Source organism: Charadrius vociferus, unplaced genomic scaffold, assembly GCF_000708025.1.
Source record: "Charadrius vociferus isolate BGI_N301 unplaced genomic scaffold, ASM70802v2 scaffold228, whole genome shotgun sequence".
NCBI classification, from domain to species: Eukaryota; Metazoa; Chordata; class Aves; order Charadriiformes; family Charadriidae; genus Charadrius; species Charadrius vociferus.
The window spans coordinates 21,180-46,518 of record NW_009649864.1 but is presented as its reverse complement, the minus strand read 5'-3'; the positions used below and the strand labels follow the sequence as shown (position 1 = coordinate 46,518).

Below are 25,339 nucleotides of genomic sequence, written 5' to 3'. Positions count from 1 at the left end.
TGGACATTCTAGAATTAACCCTGTGACCTGCTTAATTGGTGACAAGAAGAGCAGCAAAGTGTGGTGCAAGCACCAGGTTGAGAGTGACAATGCCTAATGACGCTGGAGGCTCCACTACTAGATGCAACGCTGGAAAGCTGAGGCAATTGTAGGTATTTCATTTCTTCTTTTGGCCTGCAAAAACTTGCTTTCCATAATTGACTTTCACACGCTACGCACTCTGTGTATTTCTCAATGGGAAAACACCAGTGATGAGGCACAATGATGCAGCTCGATGAGATACTTGGCTAATTCTCCACTGTTTGAAGGCAGACAGGAATTTCTGAGAAAGGACTGTAGGACTCAGGACAGGACAGGTATTTAGAGCTGCCCAACAACCACTTTTGGTGAGTGCCTGAATGATTTGCATCCAGCCCAGTAACAGATGACATTAAGGTATTAAAAGCCAGGGAAAAATAATTATTTCTTAGATAAAAAGGTGCTTTAATATTTCTTTCTGAAAACAAACAAACAAAAAAAACCCCACCTCCTGTTTTAACAAAAGGGTTGTACCCTCAGCAGGTTAAGCAAGCTCACCGCAGGGTCAAATAAGCGACGATACTGGCACGGCAAAGGGGGCAGGAACACAAAACTCGGGAGCAGAAAAGCAAACAGGACTGTGCTACTGACCCCATGTACCCATTAGATCGGCTTAGCTGTAACGCGACTCTACTCTCCGACTGATATCCAGCCTATCTATGGAAACGTGTGAGACAGGAATCAACCGAATGAGTCTCATTCTCCAAGTATAAGAGTTGACAGGTCTGAATGTGGGTTTTAAATGCCTGAACAAGGAATGAAAGAGATTCTGGTGATGAAAACTTTCTGCAGAACAAAAAAAAATTCCAACCAGAATCCACACTGTGTAAAGCATTAAGGACGTCTTTTTATCTTTGGAAATTATTTTCCAGTTAACGGAATAACAACTCTGAAAATAAAGCCTCTTTTTATTCTCTCTCCTTGGATGTGCAATGGGAAGGATTTAAAGAACTGTATTTGATCCATTAGGTTGAGGAACTCACAGTACTGTACATTGTTTTAGTGTACTAAATTTAGTTGACTTCTGTCTCTTTCAATTACCCTTCTAAAAAGGACAGGTGAAAAATAATGTCTCTCTTTATATCATTTGGTTTGCTGTTGATTAATTCTTCTCTTCTAGTGCTTGCTTATGTTTTGCAGGGTAGGGAGGACAGAACAGCTTAAGGGGGGTAAAAAGCCTTAATAAAAAGCTGTTTTTCTGAATTTGAGCTTGTAGAGACTTCCCTTTCATACTTACATCTCATCAATAAAATGTCAGGATTATTGATAAGGACACAAAAGACAGACGGAGAATGGACTAAATCTTAACTTTGGTAAAACAGGCCAACTGTAAGAAGTCCGGAATGTAAAGATAAAATTCATCGCATGCTATCCTCGCCATTAATGTGAAGCAACACTAAATGCAAGTTTCACATAATTAATCCACTGACTTGTCCATTTTTGCCACAGCACAACTGTAGAGGAATAGCATGCCCTAATTCTTAAAAGAACTTTGCTCCACATCAGAGGTACTCTTAGACATTTCAGAAATAGTTCAATCCCATTTGGTGTCACTTCTGTGTATGCCCTCTGTAAGCTATGCACAACTCTTAACGCCCCTCAACCTCTCAAAAGGAGGTAGAAAGTAGGCATGAATTCTGGGGCAGGTCTTGAACTCAGCTTCTTCTTTGCAAAGGATACAACAGTGAAAGGCAAAGGGTTTCTGACTGTGATGTCCTCCAACCATCAAATGGTAATCAAATACTTTGATGAGAAGGAAGCAAAAAGATGAATGTATTTTAGTGATCCGTTTAAATTTCCAAAATAGTTATTGCTGAACTTGACTGCTCTCAAAAACCTTGTTCTGAAAACAGAAAGAAGCAGCAATGATTTGCCCTGAGTTTCTGCAGAGTCTGAATGATCAAAGAGATATCGAAGTTTTATTCCCCCACTTTGTTTCAGTGCTCAGACTGGGCTGATACTCCACAAAGACCAAAAAAAACCCACAGGCTTCTGGAGAGGAAGGAAGTGCTCCATTCAGAAATTCACTAATTCTTTCCAACCTTCTTATTGGAAATGTTAGAAAAGTCTGCCTTACTACATTTGATAGTGCTTCATCAATTATCAGGATTAACCTACCACTAAAATACAATGCAGAAAATTCAGCAGTGATGATGTATATTTCACTGAGTCCTCCAGAGAAACACAAAGCAAGAAATCCAGATCTTGTAATAAGACCTGGAAGAACTTATCACAGGATTGAAAAACTTTCCAGTGGACCCTACAACAGTACTGGTGACAGCAAATTGAGTAGTGGCCTAGTATCAAAGGCAGAGGTGATGATTAGCAAGCCTACATAGAATTGTTGGGAGTTGTGACTTCCTGGAGACAGGTATCTGTGGAGCAGATATCCTGAAATCACTCTTTCTCCTCTACCCACCAGATGTTCCCTACCCTTTCTCTTGATGAATGTCTTCTTCGGACATTGGGATGTCACCAGGAACTGGAGAAGAACAGATCACACTTGCACCATATCTGGTACAAACATAAGTAACTGGCAATGCCTGTAAATGCTGCTGTAAGGTGTGTAGATATGCAAGTCTGATAGTCTTTCGTAGCCTAATGGCTTAAATAACTTGCCAGCAGATCATATGGTAGAAACATGTCCCTTCTTGCGATACAATGGCAGGTATGTTCTTGCCCATAACTGGAATGCATCTATGAGGGCAGAGTTTGAAATTTACCAGCTCAGACAAAGATATCTTCTTCAGGTTGTGAAAAAGACAACAAAAGAATGGAAATATCTTAGTAGATATTATTTTTTTTCTTTATGAACAATCTATTTAATGAACCTTGTTTCTCAGTTAAAGCTCCACTTTATGAACAGGGAATAATCCTTAGGACAGAAAATGGTGCAAGTCCTTTTGCCACCAGAGATTCAGATCCCTGTTTGGCTGGTGTTCTACTGGACTGATCAACTGTTGGGCACATAATACCCCTGGCACTTCTCTAAACAAGTCTTGCAGTTCAAAATAAAACTTGCCATTTTAAGATGTTGGACACTCTCCATTGCTTGTTGCTGACCTACATGAGCTATCCATGCATTCGAGCAGGTTTCCACAGTAAACAAGCTCCCAGTGGAATGTGATATGATATACAAAAACCTTTGTCCGTCTTCCAATCTAGATACTTGAGAACTCATGAGATAATTAAGGGCTTATAATCTATGCTGTCTATCCCTTGGGGACCATTAATACACTAAGAAACTCAAACACTCCCAAGAAACCATACCAAGGCAATACATACACAAAGAAAACTATCATGCCCATGAAGTAAAGGAATACTCTGGTGGTTGAACATCATACATCTGAACAAAATTGTTTTCCAGAAGAAATCACTTCTTTGGCACAATTTTTTCATTCCATGTTTGATGGTCTTTCAGAGAAACTAACAGGATTGTGGAAGACAACACCATGATGTGGAAACAGAGTGAACCGTAGGCTTCTCTGATGAGTCTTCAGATGTGTCTTTGGGGAGTAGAGGGAAAATGGATGGAAGGGGAAAAACAATGTCTGCAGATCCTGTAAAGATCTGAGGAGATGCTACGGTGGAAGAGAGGAATAAAATGAGAGAAATTAGGAGAGAGTGGAGAGCAAAGCCTTCTCCACTCTTTGTGTCCCCTTGTAGGCTGCCTGTAATATCACAGCCCCTGCCAAGCTGTGAAACCCAACTGACCCGCAGTGATCTAGTGGGTCCCCCGGACTCACACTTCTAGTCCCAGGCCTTTGACCATTGCATGCATGGCTCTGATTAGAATGGTGCACCAAAGAGCACTTAAAGTTCTCTGCACTTAAAGGGAGGAAGAAATCAGATTGAATAGGACTGGAAGAGACAGATGAAGGAAAGACCCAAAGCGGATGGCTCTGTTTTGCTGTTTCCAGGCAGATATGATGAAGGGGAAGCAGCAAGGCAACCCTTGTTGTAGGAAAGGCCCACACCTTGAATCTTCAACCCTAGGCAAGGAGCAGAGAGCCTGTCCAGAACAGCAATCCTATTTCCTCAGCTATAAGCACAAGGGTCTCTTGTGCCCTGGCCCGCTCCAATGCCTGCCAGTGCCTCAGGTCTGCTCTGGCTCTCCTCATTTTCAATGCTCCTCAGGGCAACGTAAATTTCAATAAGGGTAATAATTAGCCTAATGAGGCTAAATAATTAGTCTAATAAAGCTAAACTACTTGTTGGAATAACCAAAAAATCCCCTTGGAAGGGAGAAGGAATAAGCATATTGACATGAAGTAAGCAAAGTAACTAATAAAAGAAAATTCATTTTACCATAGGAACGCAACATCTCACGTTCTAGTACACCAGGTGCTGTGCAGATGGGTAAGAAGACAACTGCCTCTTGAAAGAGCTTAAAACAAAGCCAACATGCAAAAACTGTGAAGAACACAGCAAAAACACAAACACATTTCAATACATTTGTTTCTCACTCCTGCGGTTCCTCATTACCTCGGTCACAGTACCCTTAGCTAATCAAGTAATGTCAAGTTCAAGCACAAGTTCTGTGGGTTAGCTTTAACAGTTACCGTGTTGCAGCATGCAATTTCTCTTACAAATTACTCGTTCCTTGTTAGGGCCTCTCTTGCGATTTTGCTTCTATCACTATTCTTAAAGGATAATTCAGCAGCGTGCTACAGCCAAAAATATCATTACCTTTCTTGCAGGCAAGGGTTACATTTTGAGAGGAACATAAACTTGATTTTCAGAGATACAGAATACCTGCAGCTCTTACTGGCTTCAGATGATATTTTGGGCACTACCACCTCAGAAAAGTCAGGCTTTCCATATAAACAACTGGAATTCACCCACAAAACAGAATAGTTTCCAGGCAGAGAGAAAAGCATTCTCATCAGATTTAGAGAAAACCTTGTGCTGCGCTTATACCAGAAATGGACGATGAGTTTCAAAATTGTTTTTAGGAAGGCTTTGACTTGAGGAAGGGAAAGAAGCAATCCGTAAGATAGCTCACTGGCACACATGTAACCAGCCAATGTATGAAGATAACAGGCAAAAAATGTTGCCAGTCTCTAAAGTGGTATATCAGGTGACACCTGGTCTGGATAAGAGATGAGTTTTAAATTCCACCTCCTTCCACATTTGACAAGGCTGATTAAAAACCCCCGAAGCCTATAAATGACTGATGAACAGCTCTGTCAGTGACAGAAGGAAATAGAAAAAGACCATGTCCAGATATTTTCAGCACCATATTGTCTACTAAATGTGGTGCTGTTTACTGTAGACCTTCCGCTATGGCTATCGCCAAGCATTATTCGAAATGAGTCAGGGATTGCACATTTGCTAGCGCAGATCCACCCTCACCATTCCAAAGGAAACAGCTCTGTAATGAGAGATTAGTGAGAATGTAAGAATAAAGGCATTTTTCATTTTTATAGATATATCTGTTTTCGGAAAGGAATTCAGTTTATTAGTAAAACTATTTTTGTTCAGGTTTAGCAGCAGATAGACAAAATTAGCTGGAGGGGTACTTACTTTCAAGTGGATCCAGTGTTCCACTCCTCTCCTGGCAGAAAGGAAAAGGAAAGTACCTTCAGGTTTTCAAGGCACAGATCGTGTATTACTTGTGGTATGAAGTAATTTCTTTAAACATTCAGCTGTGCAATTCACCAATTCCCAGAACTGCATGTTATGGTTTGCATTCTGAACAAAGCTAAGTACCTTCCCTTCCAGGGCTCTTTTGTCTTCTAAATGCATCCTCCTTGGTTGTATTTCATGTTATTGTGTTCTCACTGCTTCTGTATAAATGAACATATTAATCCTTAATTTTCTAGGTTTCTTGCTCCATTTGCCAAGGAAGAATGTTTCTTCTCTCAGAAGCTGCAGATGCAGATTACCACTGTGCCAGCTTCTTCCTGTCTGGGGTGGTCTGGCAAAAGGAATTAGTTCAGGGAAGTTCATAAAAATGTATATTTTCTTTTCACTTCTACTGTACTTCACAGCTGTCTCATTGTGTTCTCATCACTTTTCTTTCAAGTGTACTTATGAAAAACCCATCACAGCAGCTAAGGTCTGCAGGGTTGGAAGGCTGACCTTCCAACAGAAGGGGGAGAAATAGGGGAGGCAATGTTTCTCCCATCAAATGACAGTTCCTCCACAGCTCTTTTACCCTTTGGGATATCCTGAGAAAATGCAAAACCTCAATTTTGGCTTATTGCAGCATTGACAATGGCGAAGAAAAAGCTGCCAGGATTCACTTGTCGGCAGCTTAGGCAGTTGCGGAACTTGAAGTCCATTTGAAAATACTTCAAGTATTTGTAAGCAGTAGACCTAAATGCAAGGGCATTAAAATCTGGCATGGGAGCCTACACGGGCAGGATATGCTCCAGTCTGAAAGAAGACAGGTTTTGGTTGGGATGAAACAAAGACCACTACAAAGAAGTACAAGTGCAATACTGCTGGTGACTTCATGTTTAAAAACATGGCACCTCAGCATAGAGAAGACTGTCTGTAGCATCCAGTCAGAGCCGTTGCAGTTTTCTGAGCTGTCTGGCTTACTCTGCACCCAGGGAAAACTCAGCTCACAGAAACAGAATATTCCCTTTTCTACGTATCCCTTCAGGAGAAAAGGAAAAAAAAAAAAACCCAAACTGCTGCTATAAAGGTATCATCTACAGAGATAAAGAAGGCCTAAAATGAAGTAAAGGATTCATAGAAATACTTTTCTAAATCGTCACCTGCCCAACCTCTTGAAAATATTGGGGAAGAAAACCCAAATGCGTGTGAGTTAGCATGCAGTTGCATAAAGCTATCCATGAGCTCCCAGTTGGGACTCTAGGAATTTCCAAAGAAGTCCTGCTTTCTCCCTGCCTATGAGAAAGGTCATCATAAAAATCAATTCTCTGACAGATAAAAGAGATTCCTTCTGCCCTTGAGTACTGCATCATTGCAAAGAGCTCAGTACCTCCTAACCAGCACGGTTGGTGCAGGAATTGGCACTTACTGCCACAAAGCTTTCCCAATCAGTTTGATATTGCAGTGCAGCTACAAACAACGGGATCCAACTCCTCTTCAGTGAGCACCAGCTCCAAGTCTTGTTTAACAACGGAACTGGTGCACTATGGAAAATCTAATTTAGATGTCCCACTATATATGCCGGTAAAAGCCTATATATACTGGTTATTCGGACATAATCTGGGGTTTGACTCACACCTCTTACAATGAAGCTACAGATACTTATCTATCATTACCCATACAGGGCACTACAAACCATCCTTGAAACAACTCATCAGCAACTGGTAGACTCTCTATGAAAACTGTAGCAGTATTAATATCTGATGTCTTCACGACAGTAAAGATTTTTTTTTTAAAAGCAGAAGAAGTCTGAGAAAGCCATTATTTGTCACAGGATGATCCAAAGGCTGTTAATCTCCTGTCTACACCTTAAGAAAGAAAAGAGGAAAAAAATCTAATTTAAACAAGTGCTACTAGGAATAAAAAATTCAGACTGATGCCACATTAAATTACTCGGGAGGCTGAGGTATCCAGCCACGGTCTTCAGTAAAAAAGAAAATTATAGGGTCTATCAATTAGAGAAGCGGTGCTCTGTGCCGATGTGCTGGCATGCTTACAGTTTTTTTAATGTCTGGCAGGATGTTTTACAAACTAAACTCAGCAAGATGACAATTCCACCAGAAGGTGCTTCAGATGGTTTTGCTAATAATTTTGATCAGCCGAAATTGAGAAAAACATCACTTTGTTTATTTGGCTTTTCCAGAACCTGTCAAATCTGAGCAGAACCATTAATTGCCCCCTTCCGCATCTCCCCCCTCATCTCTCCCACCTTCTTCCAGAAAAGACACACTTCAGTTTTATTTCTTTTCTGCAAGTATTCTGCATAATCAGCCTTTGTTCCCAAAACAAACTTTGGCCATTCTTTGTGCACTTCCTTTGCTGGAAGGAAGTGCCATTTCTTGAGAATATTCATTGGAGGCTGGTACTGCTACTGCTGCAAACACGTAAGTGCTAACCACCATATATTGGCTTTTGTTTTAATAGCCTTTTAACCAACTTTGTTAATGGACTGAATGCAATTTAGATATGGAACTTGGCTAAAATGTAGCTTCAATTGGCTATTAAAATTTAAGAGCCAACTAAGATAGCTAATTACAAAAAAGCTCCAGTGATAATGCTAAGCAGAATTAGTAATAGCAAATGACAGTCTGTCTAGTCTTATTCCCAAAGGGAAAGAAACTCTTAACTGAGAAGTCAACCAGACAACGTGCAGAAAACCTAATTGCATTACTGGTATTATGGCATCCCAAATCTGGCAGCTCACTGGGACAAAACAGTGAGGAAAGTCTGTCAAACTACTCAGGAAAGCAACTGACCCCCTTCTTAATGCTAGCTGCAACAGATATCAGGGAATTGTTATTATTTTATATGAACTTATTGGGAAATATTCCTGTAAAAACTATCAAATCAGCATCATCTAAGAAATATCTTATACCTATCCTGAATGTGATACTCTCTCCAGATATTTTTGATTAGGGGAAAAACTATAAACACTCTGCAAAACGTTCAAGCACTAAAAGAAGCATTCTGTGCTTCATTATCAATATCCTCATTACACCATCAGCTGAAGTGCCGACTAGTTCTCCTGTGAAGATTTATCATGTATGGTGGCCACTTTGAAACGTAGGTAGCGGAGTCTTTAACATTCCCTACTCAAGTGTCTCCCTGCTGTGCCTGTAAATGTCAGTCCAGTTTTTTCACGGCTGTGCGCACAGATTAGAAACAGCAGGAGAGCTTGGGAGTATGACTACAATACCAGTAAGGACACTTGTCTTCATGGCACTGCTCAAGTGATTCTTGGAATGCAGGACCCTGCTGTTTTCTAATATTTACACACAACTGGAGTCATCAAGAGCAGTAAATGCAGTCTAAAGGCAGCTTGCTTCTTTTGTGTTAGGGGCTTTACTTTCAAATGGGGATGTCAACAAAATCCTGCTGCACCCTCCGCCTCCTATAAAGTGGTCTATTTCCCCATCACTGGTTTGCAAAACAGCGAACACACACGTGTGCAAGCGCACACTGTATGCGATACATACAGGAGTACTGCGGGTATTATCACGCCTTCCACTCGGCTCATCCTAACCGTGCTGCACTTTGAACATCAGTGAGCCACAGACGTTCCTGTCTGTGAAGACTGTAGTTTTGCACAGTCTCTTGTGAGCAGAGACAAGCCCTGAAACAACATTCACCTAGACAGGAAAGCACCCTTTTTCTTCACAGAACACTTGGCTGGTACAAACTTTTTCCAGGACATTTTTGGGGTGGGAAGAGGTAGGGGCGCCTTACGAAATCTGCACCTCGAAACATTCTTTTCAAATATATGGAAATGTCTGTGTTTGGCTTAGGTAGTGTCAAAAGAAAACACGCTCCTTAAACTTAAAAAATAAACTTGGAAAGTAAAGAAAGGAAGTTTACCAGTAGATAAGTTACTAAAAAATTTAAAATGTCAAACAACTAAAGTAAAAAAGAATGAACTTTGAATATGCAAGACAAGCCAGAGAACACAATATGCTTTCCTGACAATAGTTCTTCAGAATAGCGTCACATAGTTTTTGAACAAAATGATTCAATGAAGTCAGTAAAATGATAGTCTAATTTGAGGAGTTTTAAATATGAGAAGCTTTAGCAGCCCTATTTTTACATCTGAAACAAAGAGAATGCTATGCCTAAAGTCATCAGGCGCACTTTGCTAATATCCAGGAAAACGAGTCTGTACAGGAGTCAGAACAGAAATTAGAAGGCACTAGATCTTTTAAATATGTTATTCCAGTTTTATTTCAAAACAACGGATTCCCTTGTTTTCCGAGCATAACTCCATCATTCATTCAACATTTTATGCTAGAACGTATTTATTTTAGTGAGTAGCTCCTCAGACATTACACAAGCAAGCAAGCAGAGCGCTGGACACCCACACAGATACCCTGCCCATTGGCTTACAGGGATTCCTTTTGGTTTGCCAAACGTCATAAAGCATTTTCCCTGATAAGACTGATGTTCATGTCCTAACTATACGTATGTTTTGCAGTTTCTAAATGAAAAGTAGTGGTATTTCACTCTGAAAAGAAACACTGCATTTTTTGACTTACAATTCTGAAGAGAAGACTCAAAGCCAGGCAAGGAAGCACTTTTAAGAAACGGTACATGCTTCTTAACTATTAAAAAAAATAAACCATTTTGTTATTAAGCACATGTGAATCAAGCTTTCACTGGAACTAGGTACTTTACAATTATTTGTAATTAATTCTAGCCTTTTCACTAACATAAAAAGAAAACCTGATGGGGGAGGTAAGGGGGTGTTGAGAATGGGAATTGGATTTTGGTTGGTTCTTTTCTTTGCCCTGGGCCCTATGTCTGAAATTCTGGTCTATTTCCAGAGAAACTCTGAATAATTGGAAAAATGATACAAACACAAGTACTATACAAAAAAAAAAAAAAAAAATTCACCACCGTCCTCCAAAGAATTGTTTAAACACATTTTATAACAAACTAGAATGGAAGGATAGGAATTTTGCCTTACGTTCTCTTGTTTTAATTCAAACACTTGAGAAATATTTAAAAGATGCCTCTTCTATTTCAGACTTCATCTCAGTGTACATCTAAGTGACCTCCAACAAGACTTTACTCAAAATTAGAAGACATTAGATGCCACACTGCCGTTCCTTATAAAGTACCCATAACAAAACTAAATAAGGCTTTATTTCTACACTATAAAGCAGAAAAACGCACTTTTAGTCTGCCTTTAAGACATGAATTTTTGTATATAAAGAATAAAAATGCATCCTCACTTCAAAGTTGGCAAAATTTACATTAGTATTATACATAAATTATGCAAATATTTTAATAAAACATTTATTCTTCAAAAACAGGTACAAACAGCAGTTCATGTTTTTACAGGATTCATCATTTAAAAAGGAAAGAAGAAGATTCCAGTGCTACAGTAACTGAAAAAAACCCAGAGATGAGCCAAAGAGCAACTTAATTTGTTGCTCCATTTATTATTTACTTCTGGACTCTCTTTCTGGTTGCTGTGCTTTTCTTAGGTTTTGGTGAGGTCACCTTCCGGCTTCTGGTAGCTACTGCTTCTGCAAATCAAACAAAAAAAAAGACAAGACTTTCTATAAAATAAAATAACAGAAATGTATCGCAAGAAGATACTTGTAGCCTTTAAAAGCATTGAGCACCTCAACTCATTCATTTAGTTTTGACTGGGAGGACGGGGGACACGATGGACTCAGAAGAATTTACCGCAATTTCTGGGCACTGATTTTCTCCTGAAAAACACATTGTACAACTCAACTTCTCACACAGGAGCATTACATACAGTTGAGCCGATGTAATAGCTCCCCTCCACCAAAAGATGAAGAATGGGATTCTGTTCATATCCTAAACCCCTCCTTCCTCATCACGCACCAACTTTCAGTTCTATGATCCCTCCCAGTATTAAGCCATTTTCGGTGCTCGTTGGACCTTGTGCTAAGCCGATTCAGCTCCGTACCCTGGCAAAGAACTCTTCTTTGGTCTAGTATTCTCATAGCTTCGTGAGTTGCAGCATCTTACAGCATTCTGAATGGAGCGTATACAAGGGGAGGTGGAAGGCACACAGGTAGAAAAGAGGAAGATTTTTGTTTGGCAGTGTCGAGCTGTTAAATCAGCTCAGCTATCTGTGCACTTTACCTACAGATTTTAAGCTATTATTTGACAATATTTTATTAACAAATGTAACAAAGAGTGCCATCTAAATAAGATTCCTAACAAACCTGGCAGGCAGACTGTTCAAAAAGATCATACTTAAATGCAATAATAAAAAACTCCCTGCCCACTAGCAGGGAATAGGAAAAAAAAAAACCCACAAACCCACCACAGCTCATTTGCGTCAAACACATTCAACTGTAGTCACTTTAAGAAAAAACGTTACATGTAATAAAAATTGCTACCATTTTAACAAGTGCTGTAACAATGAAATGTTTTTCATCTCCTAATCACGGTAATTTTTTAAAATTTTTTTTATTAATCCTGACTTCCTCCTTGAACTCAGTACGCCTAACTATTTGAGTTCTTGCTTGTAAAACTATATATAACTGTACAGTTCCTGTCAACTTCTTAATCTGCATTACTTGCAAAGAAAAAAAAACTGAGTTTCATGTAAGTCCTTAAGAAAGAAGCTGCTTGCATAAGACAACAGCCTTTGAGCAGTATGAGTCACTGATCATCCAAGCCCAATGAGTAAATTTGGGGGAAAGCAAGGAGGCAGAGAGTAATGCAAAACAAATCAAAATACTCTTGAGTCTACCCAAACCCAAAAGCACACCAAGAAAAGCAACGAACTATTGCAAATAGTTTTGCTTTCATGCCTGTTTAATTTTACATAACTTAATTTGCTCTTAAAGTGTTGATCTGAAATTAAAAATACCAAAATTAACTTAGAAGAATTTTTCCATTCTTGAAAATGAAATGGAGAATGAAAAAATATTCTTGTTCCTTTTTTGTCCAAAAGCATTTGCTGCATTCAACATAAAACTACATATAGGTTTCGTCAGACAATACATCTTTGATTAATAAATCGCATTAAAAAAAAAAACAACACACAGCTCTGGTGACAGTCTCTTATTAAGCAGAGCAGCTTTATCAATGAAAGATCTGTTCTGGCAAAACACCACCACCTCTCCCAACTGTTATGTAAAAATCAAACCTATTCTGGTACTCTTACAAGAAGTGGTAGCTAAAAGCTACACAAGTAGGTATCATAAACTAAAGGAGTAACTTAATTACGTAAATCACTCCTTCTCCCAGCTAAATTCCAGTTTATCTGCAAGAACTAGTTTACACTTTTCAAAGCCACAAAATATTTCAGCTACTATAATTGTGAATTCCAGCAACAGACACATCTTCTGAGTTTTCAGATTGAGTAATCTTAGTGGTATGTAGGCCAAATTATCCTACCAACTGCATGAACTGTACCAATTTTCCTCTCTCCACTCCTCCTGAGATTTTTCCCTGAAATCTTTGTATTGTAACAGAAAGCAGAGAATGACCAAGTGTTCTCTTCAAGAGAAAACAATAACCCGATCTTTTTCCCTTTCATTAATCTTCACCAGTTTTGACTGAGGTAACTGTGATTTTTCTTCTCATCCAATCCTAGACCCTATAATCAAATACTGCAAAGACAGGCCAAATTCATGTTCCATTATGAGAAAGACTGTCAATATGAAATTGATGACCTTAGGTAGAAAAATACTGCGGGTGTTTGTTATCAGTTATCAGTTTGAAATCAGTTATCAGATGTTCGTGTTTGTATTTCAGGAATACAGCATTTCATGGTCATCATGAACGATACGAGCAATTGAAGGTTACTAATTCCTAATTCAGTAAGAACCTACCCATTTCTAGTTGCCCATGCTGGAACACCAAACAGGAGAATAGAGCTACCCTGTCTCTGATTTTTCCTTTTGCTTTATTGCATTAACGAGCTCTTTTCAAGGCTTTTCTAAACAAACCATGATCATGGAGAATCTTTAAGTGAATCATAACAAAAAAGGAAAAAAAAAAATCCTTGTCGTGGTTCTTTTATTCGTAATTTCAAAGTTAGGTGGCAGGAATATTCTCTTAAACTATCTGATTAAGTTAATTATGTTAAACTGAGAACGACTGCCCTCAACCCATGTTTAGCTTCAAAGTTTGCGGGCACTTCAGAACTGAAGGTCTTTTGTACTGAAAAGCTTGTCTGCATTTTCAAAATTAGTTAGCCTGATAACGTATATTGCCCCCTCCCCACAAACTTTTCTTGTGGGAGAAATGTCAATTCTGTTTCTGAAATCAGGAGAAGTCCTGTGTGGGCAGCACCAAATGAGGACACAAACAAAGCTATTACAAGCAAAGGAAAGGGTTTTTATAAAGCAGATTAAACTGAATTAGGTTGAAACAGCAATTTAAATGAGGAAGAATTATATAGGCAAAAATAAACCAGATGGTGTCACTGCACAGCTTGTTTTGAGACTGGAATAAAGTTCAGCAGAGGCATGAAGAGTCCCACAGGCTCTAGAGGAATTATTAGACAAGTTGACTGTGATATCTGATTCTCTCTGTGTAAACAGTATTATAAAGCAACTTTACAGAAGAAGCCTAGCAGTACTGTGTGTAGTTTTGGGCTCTATCCTCCAAGAAAGTTTCAAGAAAAATGGAAAGAAAAAAAAAAATCAGGAGTGGTGATCTGGTTTCTAGCTCTCTAACAAAAAAAAAGAGGAAAAAAAAGAAAAAAAGTAATTGAATTTAACCAGTTTATTTGAAGAAAGGAAAAAAAAATGGAAGAGAGATGTGACGGTGCAGCCTTTTGTACTCATCAATGTGCAAAAGGTTGCTGCATAAAATGAGAGCAATTTTCATGTCTACAGTGGACAAGACAACTAATAAGCTTAAGGGAAATTCATATTAGGTACTAAAAATATCAAAAGAAAATACTCCGCCTTATCAAACCTTTTTTAGTAGTACCGATAGTGAAGTATTACAAGGTGTGTTGACCAGGGATGTTTTAGAATCTTAATCATAGAGGTTCTAAGAGAAAATATCTGTATGTATCAAGATTAACAGATATAGATAGATAAGCCTGTCCTTAGGCTGGTGTATAGAGCAGATCACCTCTTTATGTCCCTTTTTATTTTTTCTGATTCTACATACACTTCTTTAGAAACACAAATAGTCCTATAAGTAAGAGAAAAAATGGTACTTGAGTCAAAAAATGGAAGTTTCTATAGTATGACAAAGGTTCCTTTGGTAAAAACAAGCGAACACCATCATCCCAAGTTTCCCACTTAACTGCCTGCTTTGATGGAAATGAGGACAGTGAAAGATTCTAAGCATGAAAACACAGCAACCGAGCAGATGAAATTTGGCATGATTAAGGTGTTAATGGTGACTTCTAGGTTACATCACAGGCTACAATACTTGAAAACAGACCCACACACAGATTTTCGACTCTAGACAAACATCAGGTAAGTGAAAAACATCTAGCAGCAGCCATGCTGGAGGCTAGCAACTGCATCACCTGAATTTACACCTGACAAAGGCTGAGTACGCGCCAGTCTCTGTATAACGGCTGAAGAGCTCCAGCAATTCTAGTCTATGCAAGCTCTTCAACTAGTCTTGCAGTAATCATCATTAAACAACACAGCCAACATCTTTCACCCTCAAAAGAAGCACATGCAGTGAGTACGTTGATCAGACACAGCAAAGTTTCCTTTCTTAATCAAAAAAAAATAATCTAATATGCACATGGATGTATACATAACTCCCCCCAAACACACTTTGCTATGTGTTTATCTCCTCAAGAAACAAAGGTCAATAAACCTTGAGTGTTGGACCACGTGGTGGAGAGTTCTCAAGTGGTTTCTTGAAGAGATGTTCTCAGACTAGTCTCCACATAGATGGAGCTTAACCATCATTTCTGTATACAGACCCAGTATGCCACAGCAGGACACTTTTATGACAGAACTGACACGTCCTTAATACTGGCAGCTTCATGCCACATATACTGAATTGCCACAGTTGAGCTGAGAAGCGATGAAGTAGGAATGAGAGGGCCACTGACCTCACACAACTCTCCCTAGTCAACTGGATATGATCTTGCATACGCCACTATATCAGATCTCAGTGCAATAAATTAATCCAGTAACATGTTTTGTTGCCAATTTAAGTAATTAATTGTGGACTTGTAATTTCCAGTGGAGACAAATTTAGGACAGTCAGTTCTTCAAAATTCTTTCACTGACCACAGTACCACTTTTGTCTTCCAAAATGTGCTTCAGTCATATTTCAGCTGTCTTTGAACATATCAAATAACCAAGTCATTTTGCTGGATGGCTCCCCAGGAGACCTTTTTCCTTCAACTGCCCCTTAAAAGGCTGCTACAATCATCAACCTGAAGAGGGGAAACAAGAGAAAGGAACACATACAATTGCTTTTTACATATGGAAGGAATAAGGAAAAAAAAATAGCATTGGAAGCTGAAAGACTACACTCAGCCCCCAGCTGCAAACATCAAATGGGAACTGAAGCCAGGCTGTGCGGCATTTAAAGACAGTTAAGAATCACACTAGTCTACCATTCTCTAATGAGTTTAGGCAGTTTGAATGAATATGGTGCCAAGGAAGAGCTACTTTTCTTTTGAGAAGATGAAATAAGGAAGAGTATGTAGTCCTCTGACAAGCCCTTTCCCGACTCCGTCAGGGAACCCTGCACAGTTGATAAAACCTTGTAGAGTAACACTTCTCAACCTAGAATTTTTCAGTACTTCGAAGGCTGTTAAAGCAACTGCAAGGGCGACACACAGTAGTTTTAGTTAGTTGGCTTGTTCTCTTTTCTCTACAAAAATTCAGAAATATCATTCAGAAAACAGAACAGAGTCTAGAAGAATGGAAATATGGACCTGGATTCCAGGACATATATAGTTGCAGGGTGGGGATGAGAGAGAAGATAGTAAGTTTGTAGAGTTGTGGATGGAGTTTGGCTTTTGGTACTTTGTTCTTCTAAGCCCTTTCTTTCCTGCAACAAACGAAGCCAATACATTTCCATATGATAATATGGAAACACATCAGGACTTAAGAATGTATTATTTGATAACTTTATGCCTGTGTATTTCCTAACGATAACATCAAATCTGTAAATGTTCTTTTTAAAATTTTATAAAATTGTTCCAGATAAAACTGAAACTGATTTAAGTCTATTTGTAAAAACTGCTTTACTGAAGACATTCCAAAACACAATTGTATATACACACATAAATCAATAGTCACATGCAGTATGTGTTTAAAAATAGCCCTCCTCTCCACCACACAACAATTTGCAGGAAGAATAAAGTTTAATTCCAATATATTACTTGCAATCTTGAAAAAGGTTAGTTTCCTGTAAAAATCTAAGTCACTGCAGTACAGTGTTGTGGTTTTTTTCTGTCCTGGAGAAAAATTACACTGACAAATTTTATATCTGAGTTCAAATTGCAACACTTGTTCAGCACACTACAATACATCTTCAGGTCACAGAAAAACAACAAAAAAGCTGACATTGCTTTTATTCTTAGATGATTTTGTTCTACATATAAAGTCATTATACAAAACCCCACCACATGGAAAATTTTCCTCAGAAGGTTTTTTTGTTTTGTTTTAATTTAATTTAATACTTTTTATTAGCAGCAAACACAAGAAAGTGCCATGAGGTGTAACAAGGAACTTATATGTATTTACATTTTAAATGTGTTTTAGTGCTAGAAGTGGTCTGGAGATTGTACGGAAACAAGCTTAAAATATAAAGGAAGACTAAGCAGAAAGCTGTGTTCCAAGCAGACACAGGTGTAAACAGGAACACTCCCATACTTTACATCTTGGGCATTAATTTTGTCTTTATTACTATAAATTGGCACATGTTTCAGGTTCTTCTCAGTGAATCTGTCATCTGCAAATTGCCAAGGAAAACTATTATTCAGGAAGAACCACAAAGATATATTTGTTTTATATATAATTTATTTTAACATTCCTACCCCTAATATTTAAGGATCTTTACACTTAGAAATCACCTCCTACCACATCTCTTCTAGTTTAAATAGCTTTTGAAGATCCTCAAACAATTTTGAGGCAGGCCATAAAAAGACAGATCACTTCATATCATGTTTGAATATACTTAATGCAAAACACAGAAGTGAGTTTATCAATATTTCTGACAACAGAGACCAGTATATATCTGCTCTAAAAACCTGAATCTTCCTGTTACTTTCTAGATACGACATAGCAGCACATGCTTTTAACTTCTAAAACCAGACCAGGTAACTCTCATACATTTAACTCGCCACATTCCTGAGACAGGCAAGGGAAGGCTATGAGTGGTGGAGAAAGGGACGGATCTTTCAGTGACTAGTAGTTACAGAGACGGAGATGCTGTTTAAGACTGTTTAATAGCCACTTACTCCTGGAGTCGATTACAGATACCAGTCAACACCAAATCCTTCACAAGAAGGAACAGAAGAATAGCAGACAATTAGAACTATTGTAAAGTACAGGTTTTGCTGAAAATGCCTGTATTAGAGTATAAAATTAAGAGGTAAAGATCATGTATACTGTGGGCATTGGTGTGTAGTAGAAAGTAACAAGTGGCACCATAAACAAGCTCAAAAAAAACGTATGATTTGCTCTCTCCTAAAGCTTGATGACAACGCCAATAATTCTCTAAATATAAAAATGAGCCTAAGTGTAGATTTAATCCAACATTAAGTAGTAAAACTTGCCTGAATAAAGAAAAAAATTATTTCTATCACAATAACCCAGATACCGATTTATGCAAAGTCATGCAATGTAAATAAACATAAAGCTAAGTACCTATTAATTGAGAAACATTATTAAACCTCCATTTTGGAATGCCTTCTTACCAATCCATCAGTATGACTCCTTTCATATTGGAGCTGTTCACATAGTTCTTTATTTATACTGCAAGAGTAACCAAAGACCCCAGTTAAGGCTTTACCATGCTAGATGCTATCCAGCAATAGACATGCACAATTCCTATCCCTAGCAGCATTGACTACTAAAGAGTACATTAAAAAAATACAGTAGTTTCATTGTCATGTGTACTTTCATATTTCTCTCTATGCTGTCACAAAAAATAAACACCAAAAATTGTTTTTAAAAAAATCACAACAGAAAATAAAAAAAAGCTGGTGTAAAAAAAATCTAGTCTAAAAAAAAAATAATCTGTATTTCTATCACCCTATCTCCACCAACCTCAAGATTAAAGAAAACTGCCAGTGGTAGAGGTTTTATCTGTATTGGTAACTTTGAACCTAGGATTATTTACAAATTCTCATGAAACACTTGTTTTTCCAGCATTTATGCCATTTTCACCAAAGTTCCCCATACTAGCTGCCTATTCCATACAAACTGATTAAAAATAAGCGTATTAGTCCTATTAATATTATACAATACACCCCTGCAAAAGCATTAGTGGATACATACAGTGTATGCCAAAATTTGGTATTTTGCTTTAACAGTATCATCACTTATAAAACTGTACATGTTACTATCATATGTGAAGGCAGCTAATACTGAAAATGGAACTGTAACAGAGTGTGCAAAAAACCTTTTCATTTAAATAGAAATCATCTCTACTCATAGCATTTTTCCTGGTAGAGAGACATTGACTAATATAATACTTCAACACCATCCAAACTACCTTAAAAAGGATACCTCTTGAAATTCCAGCTTTCAGAAAAGCGTATGGGTTCCAGTTATCATGGGCAAAAAAAAAAGAAGAAACTGATAACACGCTAATTTAAATAAAAAAAAACAATTTAAGAATTCCACAAAATTTTGTGCATCTGATTTTGAAAGCGCAACAAAGCTTGTCTCTTGAAGGCTTTGTGAAATTCTGTTTCTAAAAAGAAGAGTCTTAACACTCTTGCTTGACAGCTCCAGAAACACCGATGGCTAACATGACTGAAAGAGATGGCCTTTACTGAACTCATCTGGAGCGGCCACTCTTACGCTGAGAACAACCCGGGGGAGAAGACCAAAGAAGCAAGAATTTCAAGATACCCATCCTTTCTCACTGCCATTCATTCTTTCTCCTCCGCCAAGCCTGGGGGCTCCCCAGCCTCAGCAGCAGCAGATTTCATTACTGGCAGTCCCTGAAGCCACTGAGCACCCCAGTGTACTCAAACTGCTGCACAGCTGATCAGCATCTTTTTGGGATGACTATTCTTTTGGACTGGATTAGACAAACTGCATAGTCAGGTGTGGTTAATGCTGATTAGCTGAACAGCAAGAGTCTGCATGGATCCTCTTGCCACTGTTTTACATCCAAATACTCATGAGATGCTGTTTGAACACCTGAAGAGTAACCCCTGTCTGGCCATCTTTATCCCATTTTAGAAATCAATAACTTCAAGAACTTTTAAAATGTTCCTCTACAACTAAATGTCAATTTCTACAATTAAGAGGTATGAATAAATTATCCACTTTACTGGACAGTAAACTTTAGGATTTTTTTTTTTTTTTAGTCCCAAGACTAATCACGTAATGGAGGAACACACCCATGGTAACATAAAAGTAGTCAGATTTGGAAACAGTTTTAAGTATTTCTGTAATAATCATCTATTTTCAATTTATCAAAAACATCAAAATCGTAAGATTATGAAACAATTGCCCTTTCCTTCAACACAGATTTATGAATCATATAATAAGTGGTAAAGTTTTTAATTCCAAATTTGGAGAGAACGAAATGAGTAAGTACATGTATCACTTTTCACCTGAAATCATTTGATATGCCCCCTCCCACTTGGTATTCATTAAATTGGGTAGTATAAAGAAGTGAAATTAGAACTATTTCACCTGTAACTCTATTGACTTGGCAAGAGGAGGCTTAAATTCAAGCTTATGTCCATCACTTATTTTAACCACTGGATGCTGAAAATATATATAGCCTCCCAAATGAATACCTTTACTTAACTGATGCTACCACTTGGATTGCAGTTCCTCAAGTCCTTTTTCAACTCTGCCTATGAGAATTTCCACCCCAGGAAAAAAGTAATATAAAATGAAAGTATATTCTGCTTATGTGTATCAAATCACAACCAGAAAAGTCAGCTGTATTAAATATTTTGTCAGAAGGTCTTAAATAAAATCTAAAATGCTAAAACTATCAATAAACTTCAGTATCATATCAAATAATTGTATTTCCTTGAAAGAAAGTATAATCTAATTAACACTTTTTCAGCCAGTGACAGACTAGAAAATTCATAATAAATTGAAGTCAGCAATTCAAAAGTCATTCAAGTAAGAGAAATAATCACTGATTTTAATGATCAGAATTCTACAATGTGAACAGCTGAAAATGAACAGAGCGGTGTCATCTTCTGGAATAACAGCATCTTAACTACTTGTACTTTGCACCATACTGTTTGAGCAAACATACCAGGGTAAATCCATAACTTACCCATAATATTACTGTGTTTGAAATGTTACATTTTCCCATCCTGCCATCCTCCTTCATCAAACCTTTTTTTTAAACAAGCAGATTTGTTTTGGAGTAGACTGCAGTGCTATTGTTTTATTATTTTTAGACTACTTGACCATGGACATCTAGTCTTTTACTTAAAAGTTGAATCAAAAATTCTTTACTTGAATTCAGTTCACATCTACATGAAGGAGTTAAAAGGTTAGATCCAGAACAGTTTGACTGGACACTCACCATAAGCTTACCCTATACAAATCTACTGAAGGTTTCTGATCTTGGGCTTAAAATAATCCTACTTTATTTATCTGTCCATGACTTTTTCCAGACAACACTGAAACTATGCCAAATTATCTGAAACGTAGCTTCAGCATTTTCCATCCTTATAGCTGATCCTTTCCTTGACTTTAAATACACTCACTTTTGGAAGCTGCTGCTGCTGCCAGCCCCTGGCTTTAACACACTGTGATGAAGAAGTCCTGAGGAGTCAGCGTATTCAGTGAATTGGACAAGACAGACGAGAGGACAAAAATGAGAATGGAGGAGAGAATGAATAATGGCAAAAGAACAGGGTGCGACCACCATTTTTTATCACCTAGCATTTCTACCAGCTTTAGGCAGCAAATAATTGGAGAGTATAGCTTTCTTACACAGAAAGTTTAAATATTTCAACTTTATTAATCTAAAAGGAAATTATGAAAGATAAAAAGCACTCCAACTGCTAAAGGTAAATGGTTGTATTGGGTATATGTGGCCACGTGGCAGGGTTTTGGTAAGCTGGGGTCAGCTACAGAGGTGACCTCTTTGGGAAGAGTGCTGTTCTGTGCCCAACAGCCCGATCCAGCTGGATCCAAAACAAACCCACCATAGGCCAAAGTAGAGCCCAATTTGTCTGTGGCACACCTCTGGACAAGCTGGGAAGGGGAAGTTCGGGAAGGAAAGTGAGAAACAGCAGAGGGAACACTAAGGTCAGAGGAGGAGGTGGTGCTCCAGGGCAGTTGAGCAAATATTCCCCATAGCTCATGGAGGACCCAGGATGGAACAGATATCCCTTGCAACTTCTGGGAGAGCCCACACTGGACTAGATGGATATTTCCTGAATGAACTGGAGCACATTTTTTCCCCTGGAGGACTGCGGCCCAAGAGAGAGCTCCACAGTGGAGCAGGGGAAATGTGAGGAGGAAGGAGCAGCAGAGAGAAAATGCTATGTAATGACCATAACGCACACTTCCACTCCATGATCCTGCACGGCTCAGGGAGTGGGATAGAGAAGCCTAGAGTGGGGAAGTTAAGTTGAGCTTGGGAGAAGGGGAAGGAAAGAGGTTGTTTCAATGCTCACCTTTATCACTACACAAATTTCTTTTAAGTGGCAATAAATTCAATTTTTTTCCCCAGGTTGAGTCTGTTTTGCCCACAACAGCAAGTGGTAAACAATCTCCCTGTCTTTGTATTGACCGACAAGTTTTCTCATCCTATTTTCTCCTTCTGTCTCACTGAGAAGGGGAGCAAGTGGCTGGGAGGGAGTTTGGCCCTTAGCCAGGGTTAACCTACCATGCCAGTACATGTGACTGTGAGAGAACCATCTTTTGACTTACTAGAAGAAGCGGGTTTCTTTTTTTCTGGACTTCCTGCATCTTCCATTTCTGCTTCAGTGCTCTCACTGATTGCAGCTGCTGCCTTTCTTCTTTTTTGGGAGGGAAAAAAAAAAAAAAAAAAAAAAAAGGAAAAAGGGACAACTAAACTCAAGAGCAGAAAAGAGCACAGAAAGTAGAAAACTTCTTATCCTCACAAGATATTCCCCAATTTTAAGCAATACTTCTTCATATATTATAAAATGTCTCCAGTTGCAGAGAGAATTTATTCATATATTAATGCAAGAACACCAGGCAATAGACAATCTTAAAGTTCAGTTCCCCTATCTGCAGATCACATTAGGAGTTGAAATTTTAATGTATGAAAACATAAGATTTTATGATCAAAACCTGTTTTTTATTTACATTGAATAACTGTTACAGAAGGAGCAATCTGAAAAAAATCTTCAAGAACATAGAAAAACATTTTATTCAAAGTTGATGTTAATTGCTTTTTTAAAAGCAATTACAGCACAAAAAAAGTCAAGTTTATCTGGATCCTTGCTTCTTAAGGTTTTCTTTGCACAGCTTAAAAGTAGCTAACACCCACTGACAGTACATTATTAGTTTTTTTCTAATAACAACTATGGGTTCTGTTCCAAGGAGAGGTACTTGGGAAATCTGAACTCTATTCAAGGTACATTAGCTTAAAACCTCTAAATGGATAAAAATGTTATTATCTGTGTGTTACAATTAATCTTACTATTGCAAAGTATTCTTATGGTGGTTATGGAAAGATTTTTTTAAAGCCATGTGATTTTTGCAAAGGATGAGTTGACCTGTATCTATATCAGACATAGATGATAACTTTGATGAACACTGGAAGAGTTTACCTTTTCCTTTTTTTTTTTTTTTTATTATTGTGTGAGACTAGAGCTTTACTAATACAGCTTTAAAAGTGGCTACAACTTCACATAGCTCATGAGAGAAGGGGAGAGTGCATTACATCTTTCCTTTCCAAAGTGTTGCTTCATGATTACCATCTAAACCCTGCTGGGCTGAACAGATTGGTTCGATAATTACATACAATAACTGCAGTGGGCAGGTAACCCTCAGCTGGCACAGGGCAGCTCCCCTGTGAGAACTTCCATATGCAAACTGCACTGATGGAGTGCATTAGGTACATCTTTCCTGCCGGTGCACAGGCCTGATTACCGCCAGCCAAGACTCCAAGGTTAGCATGTCAGCAGATTTGTGATGCATTAGGCAGGAATAAACACAGACACTTTTGTTCATTCTGACCAAAATTAAGGAGGACTATTTCAGCGCTGTACTGCTTTTATACGAGAGATAATGCATTCCTCCCAATTGTACTAGAAAACATTTTAAATGCTCATCAGAAAAACAGATATCCAATACATGCTACACAAAAGCAAAATACATTTATCTTGTTTCCAAGCTTATTTAATAAAAAGTGGTTTCTTAATCTTGATGCAGGTGAATTACATAGAAGTAGAAATCAGGCAGCATTCATCTGACAAAAGCAACACCTGCGCATCTGAAGCTGAACATTAGAAGGAACCACAAATCACCAAGATCCATATTTTTCCAGTTTAGTTTACTCCCAATATTTCCCAGCAACTCCTCAGCACTAAACAAGAGTAACATGTGGTCCTTACCCCAAAAAATTTAGTCAAGAGCTCCAGATACTTCATTCAACACATGGCACTGTTAGCTTCTTGTTTTGCTAGAACTATTACAAAATACCACACACACAAACCAACATGCATTTACTATACAGAAAAAACAAAACAAAACCAAACCTCCAGCAGAACTGTGGATTGTGTTTCATTTACTCATACATCTGGGAAAACTTGAGTCATGATATAGAAAATAAAATGTTAACTTTTAATATAGCAGACATCTGTGAGTTTCAACTAGCTACCAATACTGGAGAGTGACTGAGATTCCAGAACAACCATGCTTATATGCAACATATAATGCACATCATGGCTCAATTAGCTATACAAGCTGAAAGCACAGGAGAATCCTACATTCTAAGAATTTATTTACACAGAAGTTAGAAATATTGTCTCCTAGCTCTGAAACAGCATAACTTCAGAACACCAAATAACACTGTTTTAAGAAAGTATTATGGTAGACTGCCCCAGAGGAACTGAAGAGTAGGTGACTTAGGACCTGTTGTGATTAGAAGATCAGTACAGCCAAAATGCCATAAATACTGTATATTAGAGGTCACCATCTTCTCAAGGGTGAATGCCAGACTGCATTTTTCTTTTCCAAATTAGACATTAAGCATGCCAGAAGAAATGCAGCATGTGCTAGAAGATACTGGCTTTCAGAGGCAAGATGCTACTGATCAATTTTAAATTATCTTTATGGAAACCAGTTTCTAACATAGTTTGGAATTTGGAGCTTATCTTTAAAACACTCAGTCATCAAGTTGAGCTTCCTGTCGCAGCTGAAAGTACATATAATTTTAATTGACATTCTATGTTCCTTTCTTCCTCTATGTATCTAAGTGTCCAGCTATTCTCAACTACACAAATCGTCTTCCTGCTTTCCTAGCCTCTCATTAATGCCTGACACCCTCTGGAAGAAAAACCTCGTAGCTTGAA

The 25,339-nt window shown here is 38.1% G+C and overlaps 1 protein-coding gene across 2 annotated transcripts in view; it reads right to left on the bottom strand.

Annotated features, from left to right (window-relative positions):
* Positions 1-11,142: 11,142 nt before the first annotated feature.
* VRK1 (vaccinia related kinase 1) overlaps positions 11,143-25,339 on the bottom strand; it is a 28,959-nt gene continuing 14,762 nt past the window's right edge. Inside the window, exons 11-13 of one of the 2 annotated variants that reach the window (XM_009891027.1) lie at positions 22,946-22,947; positions 22,725-22,813; positions 11,143-11,225 (exon numbers count right to left, since the gene is read on the bottom strand). In XM_009891027.1, coding sequence (XP_009889329.1) covers positions 11,143-11,225; positions 22,725-22,813; positions 22,946-22,947 — 174 coding nt within the window. Of the gene's footprint in view, positions 11,226-22,724; positions 22,821-22,945; positions 22,948-25,339 lie in introns of both variants that reach the window. The other variant, XM_009891026.1, reaches the window with a different exon arrangement.